Here is an 18,981-nt window from a genome sequence, read left to right on the forward strand (position 1 = left end):
ATTTTCGACCAATACTTGATGAATGGACAAATAGGTTACGTGCTGGTTTCTTTAACATAACGATTTAATTAGTTGAGAGTAGTAGTTTTTTTTTTTTTTTTGAAAAAGACTAGAGATTGTTTCTTTAGCATTAATACGACAAATTAATTAAAATTGAACAAATAGGTTAACGTGTATCATTGTATATATGTTTATGCCCATCTAGGCAGCTTAAACCTCATGGGGCATGGGTTGATATTAATTTGCAGGGGAATATACATCATCATCGTCATTATTATTATTATTATTATTATTATTATTATTATTATTATTATTATTATTATTATTATTATTGCATATGATCTTCACTATTGACTGGTTCTCTCTTCAGTCTTTACCTTTTTTTTTCCCCTAAGAATGGCCAACTGAGTAGAAATAGTGAGGACACTGATTCAAAGTAAGGAGAGGGCAGGTATAAGATAACTTAAATGGAAACAAAGAAAAGAGCCAAGTCAGACAAAGTTAATCATTCAAAAGTTACGAAACCATGTAATGTGTTTTTAAAACCACATATTTTGTGCTCATCACTTTTGACATCTTCTCTATTCTATAAGCGCCACACCAAATATTTTTCACTTTCTCTCCATCTTTTTTCAGTTCAGTGGCCAATTGTAGGCTATGGGAAGGGCTCCATGTTGTGACAAATCCAACGTGAAAAGAGGGCCTTGGTCTCCTGATGAAGATGCCACCCTCAAAAACTACCTTGAGAAACATGGCACAGGTGGTAACTGGATAGCTCTCCCCAAAAAAGCAGGTTAATTAATTAGTTTCTATATTCATCACTCCATCCCTGTGTTATCGCTTAACTATTAATTATTATTTAATTTCGTAGCTAGAGAATAAAATTATTCATCTTTTGTGTCATCCATTTGGAGCTAGGTTTATCTTTTATATTTTTAAAAATAAACCTCAGTATCTTATGTTGAATATTCTAGATTGACTAATAATATGACTCAAGTAGGGTATATAAACTAGTAGGGAGTAACTCTCTCTTCTTCTTGAAATAGCTTTGAGATTGAGTTAGATCAATACTCAAATAAGAATTATAAATTTGATTTGGTGGTAAAAATATAAGAGAAGAAGAGAAATACTATCTGTTTGATTTACTCCGTTAACAAAAAATTAATTATTAATAATTAATTTTTATTGATAAAAAAGATTACTGCAACTCAAATTCTAAGACTCAATTGTGTTTAATGTTTGTGTGTATTTTTAGGCCTTAAGCGTTGTGGGAAGAGCTGTCGTCTAAGATGGCTGAACTATCTCAGGCCTCATATTAAGCTTGGAGGTTTTACGGAAGAGGAAGACAATATTATCTGCACCCTTTATGACATCATCGGAAGCAGGCAATTAAGTCCATATATATATATATATATGAAATGAACAAATTGAATATGTGGATATGCATGACTTAATTTTGCATTATTACTATATATATGTGAATAATGTGATGATGGTTTTGCCTTCAGGTGGTCCCTTATAGCAGCTCAACTGCCAGGGAGAACAGACAATGATGTGAAAAATCACTGGAACACCAAGCTAAAGAAAAAGTTCTTGGCAGGAAACACTAGTAGTAGTATTGCCACCACAAGCAACAATATTGTCACTTTCAGCAATACTAGTTATTCTCATCAAGTTGAGGGCCTTGTCTTGGATCAAAAACTGAACCCAGCTAATTGGTTTGACTCCTACGATGTTAATTTCGAATTGGAACAAACACCAATTCCAGTTCCTTTTCCAATGCCTCAGGAATTAGAAGCTTTTAATTATACTGGGAGCATAAGTTGTAGTACTGCACCACCACCCTATAAGGAAGTTTCATTAATGCTTTCCAATGCAGACAAACATACACTATGGTTTGGTTATGACCAAGCAAGTGAAGATGATCCAAATTTGCTTGAGTTTGTGCTTGATGATCTGCATCAGATGAATCAAGGATTTGTTTTTCAAGACAAAAGCAGCCAAGTTGGTCCACCATCTGGCTAACCAAGACTCTTTCTACTCGTCAAAACCACGACTGCAGAAAATAAAAGGTAAAATGGAATATTGATCAAGTTATTTATAGTATAGTACTAGTGATTAATTATGTATACGTCTAACTAGTGTTTAAATTTGTGATTAAAGTGGTTGGTTGAATGTGGAATTGTGTGAGGTTCTGAATTGTTTCCAATGCAAAGTTGAGGATCGTGATGTTATTGGAAGTATATACATGTTAGTCAAAAGATGTACTGCTTGTCTTTTCTAATGTTAGAAGAATCTTAAAAGGAATGCTTTTTATGGTAATATAATAGTGTGGGTCTGTGGGGGCCTCAAATTCAAAACAATGTGATCGCACGTGGTCAGCAATATTGTTGGCTTCTAAGTGGTCAGTGGTCACGAAACATGCGTTGGTCCTTAAGAAATTTTTAAAACGGGTAAAAAAGGGGTTCCTATCTGACAATAACAACTACATGCATGAACACGATCACCATGTATTTCTCTCTTGCTTCAGAACTTGCGTTTGCTCCACATTGGATTGGAATATCATTTATTTCAAACACTAATAAGGTGAAAAACAAGGCGACTTTCTTTCACATAAGCTTATATATTGCTTTAAATCGATTCACGGCAAATATTGGTAGTGCTTAATAAATGGTATATAGGATTTAATAACTTTTCTGTGTACCGTAAAGAGTATTTTTAAATTTGAGTAAAATATTATGAATAAGTTTTTTTAAGTGAATAAAGATAATTTTATATATAGTCTATTATATTCCTCTTCTCAGAAAAATGTGAGTATTACATTATACAAATTACTTCATTTAAACTAACATTATTAAAGAAAAAAATGGTATCCTTTTCGTTTGGTTATTATGTTGATGAGGTAGTGGGGTATATTGAGATTGTGGAAAATTTTTATCATACCATCTAGTTCAAATGTTGCTATAGCGATGAAAACGAATTAGGATATACGGTTTCCTGTAGGATTCAATGTGTAATTCATTTGAAGTGTCATCACAAAGGAACTACGGTTTCTTGTAGGATTCAAATGTTTTTTTTGGGTTCAAATACTCTTAATTTATAAATGAAAAAGCTGAGCCCAAACGATGGGTCCGGAAGAGGAACACAGGATATGAAAATGACGACAAAATGTCAATTTTATCCTTTTAGATTTCACTTTGTAAGTCTGCTCATTCAGTTAAACAAGGTCACTGAACTAATATATGACTTTGCCTTTAGTTATCGAGATAGTAGATGGGCATGGTATAGATTACGCACATAGTATTTGATTTAGTTCATTTTGAAAAAATAATACTTAATTTTACTAATTTCAACCATAGTTTATTTCTCTTTTTAATAATCCATTCCCATCTAATAAAAAAGATATCATATAAAAAAGACTATATACTAACAATATAAAATTATCATCTAATTAAAAATTATTATTTATGATCAGTTTTTTTATTTTTTATAAAATTATCATTAAAATTATATGAGGGCGAGTCCTGATGCACGGTAAAGTTGTGCCTTGGTGACTTATTGGTCATGGGTTCGAATACGAAGTTTTTTTTATCATTAAAATTATATCAATCGTTATTGGTGATTAAATAATAATATAAAATTATTTTATCCTTTTGATGAATGATGATTAAACTCTATGAAATTAAAATGAAAATGCTAATGGAATATTCGGCATTTTACAAATCTAAGATCAAAACAGTGTCCACCGTTGTTGTTTCAAAACTTTTAGCGTCTTGATAGTCTTCAACGTAGATGATCCTATCTTATGATTTTTACTTTAATTTAGGATTTTAGGACAGTAAAATCCTGCAAAACAAAATTTTTTGGACAATAATACGTATATTACATACCTTTAGTCTATAGATTATATTGTTGAAATTCTAATTTTAATTATGGAATAATTCCAAAACTACTTTTAAGTACTGCACTTGAGTTATATCCTTTCTTTTTCCTGAAATCTGCTAGTCAGTAAAATCCTCCTAAACTCAGTCAATCATGGGCGTGTTCTAGCTCACACTCTCACGGACCAACCAATTCAAATTCAATCCTCTCCGCTGCAGCATATTTGAGATACACTTACTGTTGACAAATGTAAAATTTGACCACACAAAATACAAGATAGACAAATGCATCAATATTTGTTCACCTTTTATATACATCCTCTGGTCTTTTCAACAATTTCAGACAGAAGCAAGCCGGAGTAAGAGAAGCATAATTCTTCGGATCACAATAGTAGTTACAATTCTTCATTGTAGCCACTTGTCATCATGCACAAAAAATGTCTGCAAAATTCTTGCTTAACCAAAGCCAGAGGCAAGACCAATGAGAACAGCAGCCTAAAGATTCTCAATTTCTCATACATTTTCTCATCTTAGGCAACTTATCATACAAGACAAGAGGACTAAACTGTGCAACAATTGGATATTCCACAGTGAAAACAGAACATACACATATCATTCAACTGCCACAATATTAAATGAAACATTTATTTGTATAAAGGATGTAATTCATTTAATTGAGTGATGCATGAGTTATTGTAAATCCTCTGAAATTGTGTTTGATTTTCACATATAAAAAAATTTAACATCATTGGACTGAAACAAAATAATGCATAGATAACAATACAAATGAATAATATTACGGTTGGGAAAAGGGATACGCTCAAAGTGCCAACTCAGCTTGCAAAGCTGCCAATTCATCTTCCTCAAGAACAGTGGCCTTTACAGGAACAACGCGAGTAGGTTGTCGCCCGACTGAGACACTATTATAAAAATTATTTTTTACAACGTTCAAACAACGACAATTGCCAGAAACCATCATTAAAGACAACACGGTAACAATTTTGTAATTAAGTGAATTGAGAATGAAGATGATTTTACAAAAACCATCATAAAATCGTGAGTTTAACAACGGTTATTCAAAAAACTATCGTTGAAGAGTGAGTACAACAAAGATTTTTTGAAAATCATTGTAGTTGTTCAACTACCATAAAGTGTAAGGAATGGGACAATTTTTCATTCTCGCACCTCATTCAAAAAGTCGTCATAGAAGAGAAATTTTTATGACGGCTTTTCTAAAAACCATCACAAAACTACATGCATTTTTTAAAAAAAAAATCAACATATTCTATGATGGTTTTATAACCACTGTGGAAAGTAGTCCACATTCAACAATGGTGGATTCCATGACAATTTTAACCATCATGGAAGATCCTACGGAATCATGATCAAAAGTCTTATTTGTAGTAATGGGACTTGCAATGTGATTGTAGGAGTTGTAGTTGTTAGTTGAAGAAGCCCCTCTTCCAACTCAACAACCTCTAGTTCTTCAAGTTCGACTTCCAATTCATCCTGAAAGAAAAAAGAAATTTAGAATGATTCACATAAATGCATTTATTTTGTTGAATAACAACGAAAAATTATTAGGCAGTTTAGGACTACAACATATATACATATCCTACTAATATCTATGTAACACATACTCAAGTTTTAAAGTTTATGAGAAAAAATTAATAACACTTGAGTACACACCATATAGAAATTAGTGAAAATTATAATGTTCTTATACCATTTAATAATTTCCTATTTGCAACAAAATGAAATAAACATTCGAGAAAGATGAACTTATCAAAATAAGCAGTTGAACCAGTTGGAGCTGACAATGTTTCCTGAATCATTCTCTTGTTCTGAGTTTGTTCATTGATCTCATCCATGATCTTGTCAACAACATCAATTTTCCTGAAATAAAAAAAATCATAAATCATAATCAATAGTTGAATAAACACTATAAATAAGCCAGGGCATGATATTGAGACATAACAAACGCAAAACCACTGAATAGCACTGCACTACACACATTGCTTTTTGCATAGCCTTCATAGCAGTTGCTCCAGTTCTCAATGCATCTATCATTTTTGTGGTGGCTTTAGCACCTTCCAACATTATCATCTGTAACACAAAAGATACGAAAGACGCTCATCAATAAACAAAGTCATCATATGTTTTGAAATGTTACTGTTTACAGAATTGCTTTCACACCTGGTCATGAATACGCATCTGGAAATTTCTAAGCTGCTCTATATGGTTTTCATATAACTTTTTCCTCATCAGACATTGTATCGCAGCTGCATATAAGTGAAATTAAGTTGGAGAAATTAATTAAAAAATTAGCACTCCAAAAGATATTCTCTAGAACAGTTAGCAATTAGCCTACCCCTTTTGTTATTTCCCTTAGCGAATTCTTTGGCCTTTTCCTCTTCCACTTTTTTTTATCAAGCACATCATCTTTTTTCTCCAGCATCTCAAGCGTCTACATGATCCTGTTGAAATTGCTACAAATTTCTAGAATATTCTTAAATATAATATGTATGAAAATAGTTGAATATCCTAGAACTATAGAATATGGTAGAACAATCTAGAACTATAATGTGTATGAATATGGTAGAACAATCTAGAACTATAAGTCTATGTATAAGATAGAAGAATCTAGAACTATCATGATACTAATCTATCATAAAAACTCTAGAAAGACCTAAAGTAGTGTAGAAACATTCACCACCATTGAGAGGTTAGTGACTTGAGACTATAAATAGGCAATTGGTATGTTGTAATTGATCAATCCAAGAAATCAATGACATAGCTTTCTTTCTAAAACAATTCTCTAAAACTATCAACTATCATCTAATCAACTACCAACAGTGGCATCAGAGCTACGTTCGGTCATACATTGGGCGTAGTTATATTACCTACCTACCATTCCAAAATCCTCCCAACTACTTCAAAAATTTCCTTTGTACTATTAACCCACTCTAATAATATTTTTTCTAAGCTATGGATAACACTACTCAATCGTCAACTATTTTTGTCCCTATCTTCAATGGTGAAAATTATGATTTCTGGCGTGTTAAAATGGAAACATATTTTTCATCTCAAGATTTATGGGACATAGTAGAAGAAGGCTTCACCATTCCCGCGGATACTTCAGCTCTTAATGCATCTCAAGAAAAAGAGTTGAAGAAAAATAAACAGAAAAATTAAAAGGCGTTGTTCACCTTGCAACAAGCGGTGACTAATCCAATTTTCCCAAGAATTATGGGAGCTAAGACTGTCAAAGAAGCGTGGAACACATTGCAGGAGGAGTTTCAAGGAAGTGTTAAGGTACGTGCCGTTAAACTTCAATCTCTAAGAAGAGATTTTGAACTATTGAAGATGAAGGAGTCTGAGACAGTTAAAGATTACTATTCTAAAGTTAAAGAAATAGTTAATCAAATGAGAGCTTTTGGGGAAGATATTCTTGACAAGAAAATTGTTGAGAAAATTCTAATTACTATGCCCAAAAAGTTTGACCCAATCGTGACAACGATTGAGGAAACCAAAGATCTGTCCACTCTATCAGAGACAGAACTTGTGGGCTCTCTTGAAGCATATGAGCAAAGACTGTATAGGCATAAAGAAGATACAATTGAAAATGCCTTCCAGTCAAAGTTTAAATTTCAGCCCTAAAACAAAGAAAATAGAGGAAAGAAAAATTATGGAGAAACTTCTAGAAGAAGAGAAGGTTCTAGGAATTTCCTTAAGAACAAAACAGATAAAAATCCTCCATGCAATATATGCAAAAGGCAAGGCCACGCAGAGAAAAATTGTTGGTTTCGTAATATGCCACAATGCAACCATTGCAAGAAGTTCGGGCACATAGAGAAAAATTGTCGCAACAAAAATAGGCATCAAGTTAATATCGCAGAGGAGCATGATCAAGAACAATGTATGTTCTACGCCACTCAAGACTCAATAAAAGAAAAAGGGAGGAAACTGGTACTTGGATAGTGGATGTAGCAATCACATGGCCAAGGATGAGACTATTTTCAAAAGTATTGATGAGTTTGTCAAAGTCAAAGTTCGACTAGGAAATGGAAGTGTAGTTGAATCAAAAGGCAAAGGCACTGTCATGGTGGAGACAGATAAAGGTACGCGACTCATCTATGATGTCTTACTAGTTCCCAGCCTAAAAGAAAATCTTCTAAGCATTGGCCAAATGATGGAGAGAGGCTACACACTTCACTTTGAAGGAGGTGTATGCAAAATCTTAGACAACAAAAATAAAAGGTCTAAGATAGCCCAAGTAAAGATGAATAAGAGAAATAGAAGCTTCCCTCTAAATTTAAAATATGCAACAAACATTGCCATGAAGGTACAAGTTGATGATTCATGGCTATGGCATCGAAGATTTGGCCACTTCAACTCACATGCCTTGAAGTTGTTACATGAGAAGAACATGATGAGAGATCTTCCAAGCATAAAGGAGAACAATGAAGTGTGTGAAGGATGTCTTCTTGGTAAGCAACACCGATTTCCTTTCTCAACAAGGGGAGCATAGAGAGCGAAAGATCTATTGGAGCTGATACATACGGACGTTTGTGGACCAATGAGGACGCCATCACATGGGAACAACAGGTACTTCATACTCTTCATTGATGACTTCTCTAGAATGACATGGGTATATTTTCTAAAAGAAAAATCAGAAGTCTTTGGAGTATTCAAAAAGTTCAAGGCCCTTGCTGAAAATCAAAGTGGAAAACAGATAAAAGTACTAAGAAGTGATCGCGGCAAAGAGTACACCTCTCGCGAGTTTGAAAGATTTTGTGAGGATGAAGGCATTGAGAGACAACTTACAATTGCATATTCTCCTCAACAAAATGGAGTGCCCGAGAGAAAGAATCACACAGTTATGGAGATGGCTAGATCGATGCTCAAGGAAAAGGGACTACCTAACACATTCTGGGCTGAAGCAGTCTACACTGCTGTTTACATACTCAACAGATGTCCAACTAAGTCTGTAAAAGACAAGACTCCAATTGAAGCTTGGAACAGGAAGAAGCCATCAGCAAAGCACCTAAGGGTCTTTGGATCTATATGCTACATTCATATTCTAGACGTGAAGAGGCACAAGCTTGAAGACAAGACTATACGAGGTATCTTCCTTGGGTATAGCAATATCTCTAAGGGGTACCGTGTCTACAACTTGCAAACTAAGAAACTCATCATCAGTCGAGATGTTGAAGTTGATGAATATGCTTCATGGAATTGGGATGAAGAAAAAGGGGAGAAGAACGTTCTTATACCCGCTCAACTACCTCAAGAAGAAGATGAGGAAGAAGACCCAGGTGAACCACCTTCACCTTCATCACAACAACAAGATCAAGAACTATCATCACCAGAGTCTACTCCAAGATGAGTAAGATCTTTGGTGGACATATATGAAACCTGTAACTTGGCCATACTTGAACCTGGAAGCTTTGAAGAAGCGTCAAAGCAGGAAGTATGGGTCAAGGCAATGGAAGAAGAGATACAGATGATCGAGAAAAGCAACACATGGGAGTTAGTAAATCGTCCCCATGGAAAAGATATCATTGGGGTTAAGTGGGTCTATAAGACAAAGCTCAACCCTGATGGCACCATACAGAAACACAAGGCGAGGCTAGTAGCTAAGGGTTACTCACAGCAACCCGGAATTGACTACAATGAGACATTTGCACCAGTAGCTCGTCTTGATACCATAAGAGCTCTAATAGCTCTTGCATCACAAAAAGGATGGAGTATCCATCAACTAGATGTTAAATCTGCCTTCCTTAACGGCGTACTTGAAGAAGAGATCTATGTGGAGCAGCCACAAGGATTCGTGTCTGAAGGCAAAGAAAACAAAGTGTTAAAACTAAGAAAAACACTCTACGGTTTGAAGCAAGCACCTCGAGCATGGTATAGCAGAATCGATCAGTATTTCATGGATCGAGGATTCAGGAGGAGCAAGAGTGAGCCTACACTTTACATCAAGTCTCAAGCTACACGGCCTGACATAATGTATGCTACAAGTCTTCTATCAAGATTCATGCAAAGCCCAAGTCAAATACACTTTGGAGCAGGAAAAAGAATTGAGGTATCTACAAGGAACAAAAGAGTTCGGTATATGGTATACTACTGAAACCAACTCAGAATTACTTGGCTACACCGACAGTGATTGGGCAGGTTCGGAAGATGACATGAAGAGTACCACTGGCTATGCTTTCTCACTAGGATCGAGAATGTTCTCTTGGGCATCGAAGAAGCAAGCTACAATAGCACAATCAACAGCAGAAGCAGAGTACGTGGCAACTGCTGAAGCAACGAGTCAAGCTATATGGCTTCGTAGGATACTTGAAGACATGGGAGAAAAACAAGATGAGCCTACTAAAATCAATTGCGACAACAAATCAGCAATTGCAATGGCGAATAATCCAGTTCATCACAACAGAACAAAACACATAGCAATCAAGTATCACTTTATCAGAGAAGCTGAAGCAATTAAAGAGATCAAACTCGACTACTGCAAAACAGAAAATCAAATTGCAGACATATTCACGAAGGCTTTGCCAAGACCAAGATTTGAAGAATTACGAGCTATGCTCGGAGTCACAGAAATTTGCATCAAGGAGGAGTGTTGAAATTGTTACAAATTTCTAAAATATTCTTAAATATAATATGTATGAAAATAGTAGAATATCCTAAAACTATAAAATATGGTAGAACAATCTAGAACTATAATGTGTATGAATATGGTAGAACAATCTAGAACTATAAGTCTATGTATAAGATAGAAGAATCTAGAATTATCATGATACTAATCTATCATGAAAACTCTAGAAAGACCTAAAGTAATGTAGAAACATTCACCACCATTGAGAGGTTAGTGACTTGAGCCTATAAATAGGCAATTGGTATGTTGTAATTGATCAATCCAAGAAATCAATGACATAGCCTTCTTTCTAAAACAATTCTCTAAAACTATCAACTATCATCTAATCAACTACCAACAGATCCATTGAACAAAGCATTCAAATTGAGAAATTCTTCTATCTCTCGAACGCCTATATATGCTATATGATGATGCAATATTTAAATATACAAATTTGAACCAAAAAGCATTAAAAAAAACAAACAAAAAATCAGATATTTGTATATGCATGCATGTAGCATAGCATAACAAAAGAAAAGCAATGATGGAGTGAGGAAAGAGGGAAATCGATGAACGATACCTCGTTTAACTTTTCCAGTGTTGCAAGAGCATCGTGTTCCTGTTTAGGTTTACGAAAAATGTGGCTAAACCTGATTGATGCAACCCTAGGCCTAGTGTGTGAGTGAGTGCTCGGTACTCTTAAGGTTGTTCTACTGTTTCATCACTTTCAAGTTAGTGGTGACCGATGAGGATGGGTATCTTCGTAACCTAATATTTGGATAACTGATTTTTTATTTTTTGAGATATATGATAATTGATAAATTTTTTATTTTATTTTATTTTATGAGATATATGATAGCTGATAAATTATTTATTTTATTTTGATAAGTGACATGTTTTTTATAAAAAAAATATATTCCTAATTAAGAATTAAATGATATCATATAAGAGAGATATAACATTTATATATTATGTTCAACTTAACTGAGTTAAGTCCTAGATATATGTTTCTTATAACTGAATCTGATAAGCTATTTATTTAAAATATAACTCAATTTAATTAAAACCTAATAATAGAAATCTCGTTAAGATAAACTAGCTAGCATGAAATGATACCATGCGAATTTGCACATGCTACCGGTACATTACGAGCTAGTTAATTAAATTTACCAGGGTTCCCAACTGTTTTAATGTTTTCAAATCAACATAGTATAGTAGTAATTTATTTGAGAGGTCGCGATTTGTTTCTTTATTTTATTGATTTTGAGTTTTACTTGATTTCTAGTATTATTTCCTTAATCTTAAAAGGAAATGTAGAATTCTTTTGAGCAAATTATATTGCCTCATGTTGATGCTTATTCATATTTTTGAAGTATGCCCAAGTTTATGAGTATTAAAAAGGCAGTGACTGCAAGTATGCCTTGCCTTTCTCTCTTTAATTAAATTTGGAAGATATATAACATCTTAATAATATGATTGCAACTAGTATGAAACTTAATTATGTTTTAGCTTGTACTAGTATGCTATATTTTGCGTTGATAATTTCTTTTATCATCACTTTCAAAATCCAATCCAGGTTATCAATTCTTTAAAATACAAAAAGATCAGTTCAAATAGCAAATTATTAACAAACAATTGTGAATTACATAACAATGATTTATAAATATCATCTCATTATATTCTACGTTAATTGAAAAAAAAAATATTAAAATAATTAAAGAAACGAAAAATTTATTTTTAATTTAAATAACCAATTAAAGAAAAGTTTATTAATTTAATTTAACATAAAAGTTCATAATATCTATGTTACTAAATAAAAAAAATACTGTAATTTGTAATTGCATGAAAAAAAAGTTCACCGCATTGATAGAAACTAACCCATTCTAATAGACCAATCCCCATTGGTGACAATAGTTCTTTATGTGAAAACAAGTTGAATAAGACAAAATAAATGTTTTTTTTTTTACACCATATAAGACAAAAGAGTGCCATTTTGTAGTAACCAAGTTATGGTTTCAAAATAATTTACACTTCAATTAAATACTTGTCGATGGTGGAATCATGTATATACTTGCACTATCTTGGGAAAGGATAGGTCATAGATTGACTATCATAGGAAAATGCTTCAGATGAACTATAAAATTCGCCGTAGACTTGTTTTGGAGGGGCCACAAATTTTTCAGAAGTATCACTAGGGGATTCCAATTTCAGGCACTGTTTCAGCTCAGCTATCACAACACTCATTGTAGGTCTCTGAGTGGAGGTTGATGTAGAGCATGCCATTGCTATTCCTAAAGCTTTCCAGCCAGAACTAGCATCAAATTTTCCTTGTAGCCTTGGATCTATAATTTTACTCAAATCTTGTCTTTCAAGCTCAGGTCTTATCCACTCAAGTATGTGCATTATTCCGTTGCCTTTTAATATTGCAGGGCGACCTGTGAGTAATTCCAGTAGAACAATTCCAAAACTGTAGATGTCACTTTTCTCATTCAGTGTCCCTAACTTGTAGTACCTGAATAAATGAACAATGTAGTTAGTGTACCGTAGCAAGTCCATGATAAAATAAAACTATATATACTTGCACATTAAGTAGTAATAATATATATGAGAGCTACACATGAACCGATTAAACTGAAATGTGAGCTGAATAAATGTAGTTATTAGACTGATTTTTTTTTCTTAAGCAATTAATTTCAATTTTTTTTCGTCTTAACCCTCCAATTTGGGAAAGAGGCCTTGACTAATCTAACATTCAACTGGGAGGTAAGTAAAACTTGGTCAAAAATTGTTTCCGCCAAGGATCAAGCTCGGGTAGTACTCGAACGATTCAACCTTAATTTCAACACATTAACCACTTGTGTTCAATCAGTTAGTTAATTAATTTCAGTTTTACCTTAACACTTAACTGTTTTTAGCACCTGAATAAAAACGAATATAAGGACTTACTCTGGGTCAAGGTACCCTGTTGTGCCCATTACTGCAGATTTTTCATTTGTAGCATCACTGTGAATCACTTGAGATTGTTGATCTTGGTTATCTGTCCTAAACTCCCTGGAGAGGCCAAAATCTGCTATCTTGGCTTCTAAGTCTTCACTTAAAAGAATGTTGGCTGACTTTACATCCCTGTGTATAATAGGTGGCTTGCATCCATGGTGTAGATAATCCAACCCTTCAAGTTCAAAATTCATCAAACATTACTACAAATTGCAAAAGAATGTAGCTGCACAAAACCACTTATGCAGTTACAGGGCAACAAGTTATTAGTCATGGTAACATAATCATGGATGAAAAATATAAAACATGCCCTTAGACTGGTTTAAACAATCCATAAAATTTTTGAGTAGGGGGAACTAAATTGGAGAGATTTTATCCAAAACAAAAGTAAGAAAATTAGTCAAACATTTATTTCTTTTGATTAATACTAAAATATGATGATCTGGATTCTGGAGACATAATAACATTTGGTATCAATGTGAAAATAAGTAAACGTCTAAAAATAAGAGCATTTGAAAGTAAAAGGCCACAATATAGAAGGACACTATCAGCTTCCTAAAAAATGAAGTTATACTGACCCTCTGCAGCATCGATTGCTATCTGTATTCTCCTTTTCCAACTCAAGCAATGTGAATTTCCATCTGCAAACATGAGACATCTCATTGCAGCATGCTCTCTTTCTTTATTTATTTTGTGATGCCATAAGTATTGCAGTAAACAGAGTTATAATAGTTATGCATTGTTACGGTAAACTTTTACCCTGTCAACCAATTAGAAATCATCCTTAGAATGATTTATAAGGTATTTGTTATTAAAATCAACTAACTTAAGGCGATTTATGATTAGATACCAGCATAAAAAGCCTTTACTCTCTCAATGCATCTCAATTAAATGCTAAATAAGATGAAATCTTGAGAAGTGTAGTAGTACCTGAGAGCAAGATAAAATCTTTCACGCTGCCATTGGCCATGTACTCGTATATGAGTGCCATCTTGTTATCATTATCACAGTAACCAACGAAGGATACCAAATTTTTGTGATGAACTGTCATCAAAAGCTCAGCCTGCAAACCATGTACCCATGTATAAGCGCCATCTTGTTATCATCATCAAAATAACCAATGAAGGATACCACATTTTTGTGATGAACTGCCATCAAAAGCTCAGCCATGATTATTTTCTTTGATGGTTCTGATGTTGAATAACATTTTCCTAGAATCTAAGTAGTAGAATGTGGTATAATTACCTCAGTCTGAAATTCCTTTGGCCCTTGAGATGATGATGGAGAAAGCATCTTGACTGCAACTTGTTTGCCATCTTTCATCTTCCCACAGTACACAGTTCCAAATCCTCCCTTACCAATTGCCATTTCAAAGTTGTTGGTGATGTCCAAGACCTCCGAATACGAGTATTGCCAGTTCTTCGTTGTTACAGTTGTTCCTCCTTTGCTGAGCGTACTAATCTCCTCGTCTTTGTTCAAAAGGAAAAGTAAATCAAAGTATGGTTAATATTTTGTTTCCTATTTATTTCATGTCTGTTCTTCAGGTTTTGAGAATCAAATGGAAGTAGTTACTTATCATCAAAACAAGAAGTACCTGATCGTTCATTTCTTCTAAGTTTCCAAAAGAGAATGAAAGCAACCACTATAACTAAAACTGATACTGATACCACTATGGGAATGACAATTTCCTTGGTTTTATTGTTCCCTCCTGAGTCACCGAGATTTTGATCATCCACTCTGAAAATGATGAAAACATGACAGTTGGGACATAAAGATGTTTGATGACACCTCTATAAATATCTAGATGCTTCATAGTTCATCTTCCACCTTGGATTTCTTTACCATGATTCCCGATACAAATGAAACTAGACAGGCTTGAAATAAACATCTTTAGGTCTATTATATCAGGGCATACCTCAACGTGAGTAATCCATCCCTTGATCTTTCTACAAGAATGGTAGGAACAGAACCTGAAAATTGATTGTCCTTTAAATCCCTACAAAAATTTGTTTTTGCTTGCATCAGCCATTACCAATTTACCGCTGTATATGTGAGGCCATACCACCATCATCAAAACACTTACAAATATTTAAGGGATTTCAATTCTTCCAAAAACTGAGGCATTGTTCCAGTTAAGCTATTGTTATGTAAGTCCCTGAATAGAGAAAAAAAAAAGTAGGTACTATGAGATTAAATATATGATGAAGAAAACAGTCTTCTTTAGCATAATAAATTTTGTACAGGTTAAGAGCATAAGAGTTACTACATATTATTCATACAACAGTTTTCTACAATACTATTCTTTCTCTTTATCTCTCTTCATCACATTGTGGCCATCTTATTACATACTTCCCAGTCTTCTCATCCTATCTCACTCTTTATTGTACAAATTTTTGTATGAAGAGATTTTATGAATACAATTTCTCAAAGCAATAACGATAACAAAGTACTCAAAATTTTCTATCATGCGTACTTACAAAGATTCCAACGAGGAGAGATTGGAAATGGCAGAAGTTATTATTCCACTCAAACTGCTAGAGCTCATATTCCTATAAAAAGAAAATGTTTACTTCTAAACTTGAATATCAAGATATAAAGCTAAAGACAAAACTGATTTATTCAATTAGGACTTTAAGAATGGGAGAAGGAAAAGGATACAAAGAGATTTTACTCACAGAGATATAATTCGGGGAGGAAGTGAGGTGCTATAGTTGCATTTTAAGCCTTCCCAAGAATAGTTCTTTGGCTCACATGGATCACCCACCCAATTTCTTTGAATTCTATAGCTTTCCTTTATGGACAGAATAGCATCAACTGTGTTTACATATGATTGAATCGACTTAAAAGCATAATCATTCAAACTATAAAACAATTGCAAGTAATATGATCGTTTGGTACCGACGCTCCAGATTTTGTTCTTATTCAAGTAGAGGGCTAAGCAGTAATGCATTGGATTTGCAAATGAAATTTTAGTAAAGAAAGAAGAAAACTTAGAAACAGTTCTTTAGCTTGTGTTTGTGCTGTTCTCCAATCAAAATTGTTTTTTCACCTCGATATACTCATAATCCTTTAGTGCAAACTTTTATTAAGCAAATTGTAGAGGTAAAACTTTAATTATGATTAGTGAACAATACAAACAGCACCAAAGGAAATAAGGAACAATATCTAAGTTCCGCAATGAAAACACATCATACCATCTTGTTCAAATGTTGCAAGGGCATCTAGCTGTCTTGCTACGAAAATCTCAACTGCATTAAGAATGGGTGGAAGCGTTGAATCTTTTGTTTTGTGGATAGAAATCCTATGTTCATTTGCTACCAAGGATTTTGAATTGGAAAGAGTGGTTGCAAACAAGTGGCGCGGTACTAGAGAATCATCAAACAATGGAGATCCATTCCAAGATATATTGAATTTCCTCAGTTGGGTTTTCTCCAGCTGTTCCACTTCAGCAAAGTACAAGTAGACATAAAATTTCCAACTCGGATCATCTGGGGTCCAAGAAAATTCCAAAGTATCACTGCCTTTCCTTGGTCTAGCAGCAGTTCTAATGACTTCAAATGGTGGTCTAAATCCATCATCATTGACATTTATTGGTGTGGAAGTGCTGACAGATTCCCAGGATGAGGAATTGAAGGGGGACCATATTCTATCATAAATATCATCTTCATATCTACCACTTCCATTGAGTGACCCAATGTCCCATCGTTTGAAAAGTGACAGTGAAGCAGATTCCCCAAACTCAGTGCTATAAATAGAACTATTAAGTGGTCTAAGTTCCAATCCTGAGATAAAAGGAGTTCCTGCTCCCTTATTCACAAGGCAAACATGTGTGACACCTGATTCTGCCACACTTATTATTTCCATAGTAACTTCTTCTGAGGCATTTCTAAATTTGACTGTTGACCAAAACTTGACATCAACATAGAGATCAAACTCTGGTGGCTTGTTTACTCCATCATAGTTTCCATACAAGAAGGAAGCCCTTATCAAATGTAAACTGCCTCTTCTTCCGGCTACTAACCTATAGCAGTTCCTTTCTCCCTGAGGAAAGCTTCTGAGATCTGAGAGTGGTAGTGGCAGATTCGGATTCTTTGGGTATGCATACTCAGAGGAGATATTCTTATTAACCCCAGTTTGTATATAGGCTCCATCAGTGGTGTACCTTATTTTAGTTATGTCATCTGTGTACTCATTATTTGGTGGACTACTCCCGCAATCAATGCTTATGAAGCCTGAACAGAAAGACAAAAGCAGATTATGAAATACAAAATTAAGTTTGTTTACACTTCAAAATTTGTTGAAATATTCAAAATCCGAAATTAAATAAAGTATTGAGAAGTAAGGATAAGATATGGGTGGCTTGTAATTCACAATATTCCATGATTGATGATAATTAAACAACTGTTGGGTATTGAGTTGAGAAGCCCTTTAAGGCTATGCTGGAGAAAATATTCCATGACATGAATTAATAATGTTGCAGATAAAGTAATATGGAAACTGATGCATTCTTAGGCTGGTGATGGTAAATGCTAACCTATTTGTTGCTGTGCATGAACTAAAGCTACGAGGACAACACAAAGTGTCAACAACAGTATGCACCCGATTGAACTTGCCATCGCTGGATGTCAAATCCGAGAAGCTCGCTCCTGATAAACCTTATTATCCTATGATGATGTTTCATATCGGTGGCTATGGCTATGCATATTGTCCAAAGATACTTTCTTGGCAACAGGGTCGGAAAACAAAACAATGGGTCAATTGTCAACTTCGACACCCACGCGTTTGTTTGTTTTGACAAAACCAGCCACTGAAAAACACTAGAAGTTAGATTCCACCAATACAAATACAAAAGTAGCACCGTTGAAAAACGTTCGAAAAGACTGCATAATCAATTCAAGCACAAAATGGCGGACAGTCAGACATGGCAATGAGGCAGGTAGATGGGTATTCAATCTTCAATCCCGTTAAACATTTATTTTTAATTACTTATATATCAATAAATTTATTATAGCGTGAGTGTCTACAAAAATAATTAAGAAAATAATATTAAATTATGTAAAAATTCTAAAATAAAATTAACTAGTAATAAAAATTTTATGTCTTTTGATTAAATTATACAAAAATTCTAAAGATTTTAAGTGACGGGACGGGTTTGAATTCGGGGTTGGGACGGGTCTAGTAATCCCATACTCGTACCCAACTTTTGATTATCGGAAAAAATCTGAACCCAAACCCATACCCGATCAACTCGAGTACCCGTCAAAGTCGGGCCGAATTCGGACAAATACCTATGAATACGAGTTTTCTTGTTATGTCTACGACAGCTATTCTTTACAACAATTTCCACAGGAAAAAAAAAAGAGTAATGTTAAATCCTGCTCCCTTATCCTCCTATAAATTCTCTTTCATTGAATGAAAAATAAAAGCAGCTTTTGTCTTGAAAGTATAAACTATATTTAAAAC

The 18,981-nt window shown here is 34.1% G+C and overlaps 2 protein-coding genes and 1 pseudogene across 2 annotated transcripts; 1 reads left to right on the plus strand and 2 right to left on the minus strand.

The window, feature by feature from the left end:
• The first annotated feature begins 534 nt into the window (after nucleotides 1-534).
• Nucleotides 535-2,301, plus strand: LOC114419875 (transcription factor MYB36-like). The gene is made up of 3 exons (XM_028385673.1): nucleotides 535-793; nucleotides 1,256-1,385; nucleotides 1,509-2,301. Exons 1-3 carry the CDS (start codon nucleotides 658-660, stop codon nucleotides 2,023-2,025), a joined length of 783 nt encoding a protein of 260 aa, XP_028241474.1. The 5' UTR covers nucleotides 535-657; the 3' UTR covers nucleotides 2,026-2,301.
• Nucleotides 2,302-4,701: 2,400 nt separating this feature from the next.
• On the minus strand, nucleotides 4,702-11,657 carry LOC114420406 (annotated as a pseudogene).
• Nucleotides 11,658-12,387: 730 nt separating this feature from the next.
• LOC114418888 (probable LRR receptor-like serine/threonine-protein kinase At4g29180) lies at nucleotides 12,388-18,449 on the minus strand. Its single transcript, XM_028384430.1, has 12 exons — nucleotides 18,053-18,449; nucleotides 16,713-17,750; nucleotides 16,194-16,332; nucleotides 15,996-16,067; nucleotides 15,602-15,673; nucleotides 15,434-15,514; nucleotides 15,113-15,255; nucleotides 14,764-14,987; nucleotides 14,449-14,581; nucleotides 14,097-14,159; nucleotides 13,471-13,693; nucleotides 12,388-13,036 (listed from the first exon to the last, which is right to left on the minus strand). Exons 1-12 carry the CDS (start codon nucleotides 18,132-18,134, stop codon nucleotides 12,601-12,603), a joined length of 2,706 nt encoding a protein of 901 aa, XP_028240231.1. The 5' UTR covers nucleotides 18,135-18,449; the 3' UTR covers nucleotides 12,388-12,600.
• Nucleotides 18,450-18,981: the final 532 nt, after the last annotated feature.

This window comes from Glycine soja, chromosome 7 (assembly GCF_004193775.1).
Source record: "Glycine soja cultivar W05 chromosome 7, ASM419377v2, whole genome shotgun sequence".
Taxonomy (NCBI): Eukaryota; Viridiplantae; Streptophyta; class Magnoliopsida; order Fabales; family Fabaceae; genus Glycine; species Glycine soja.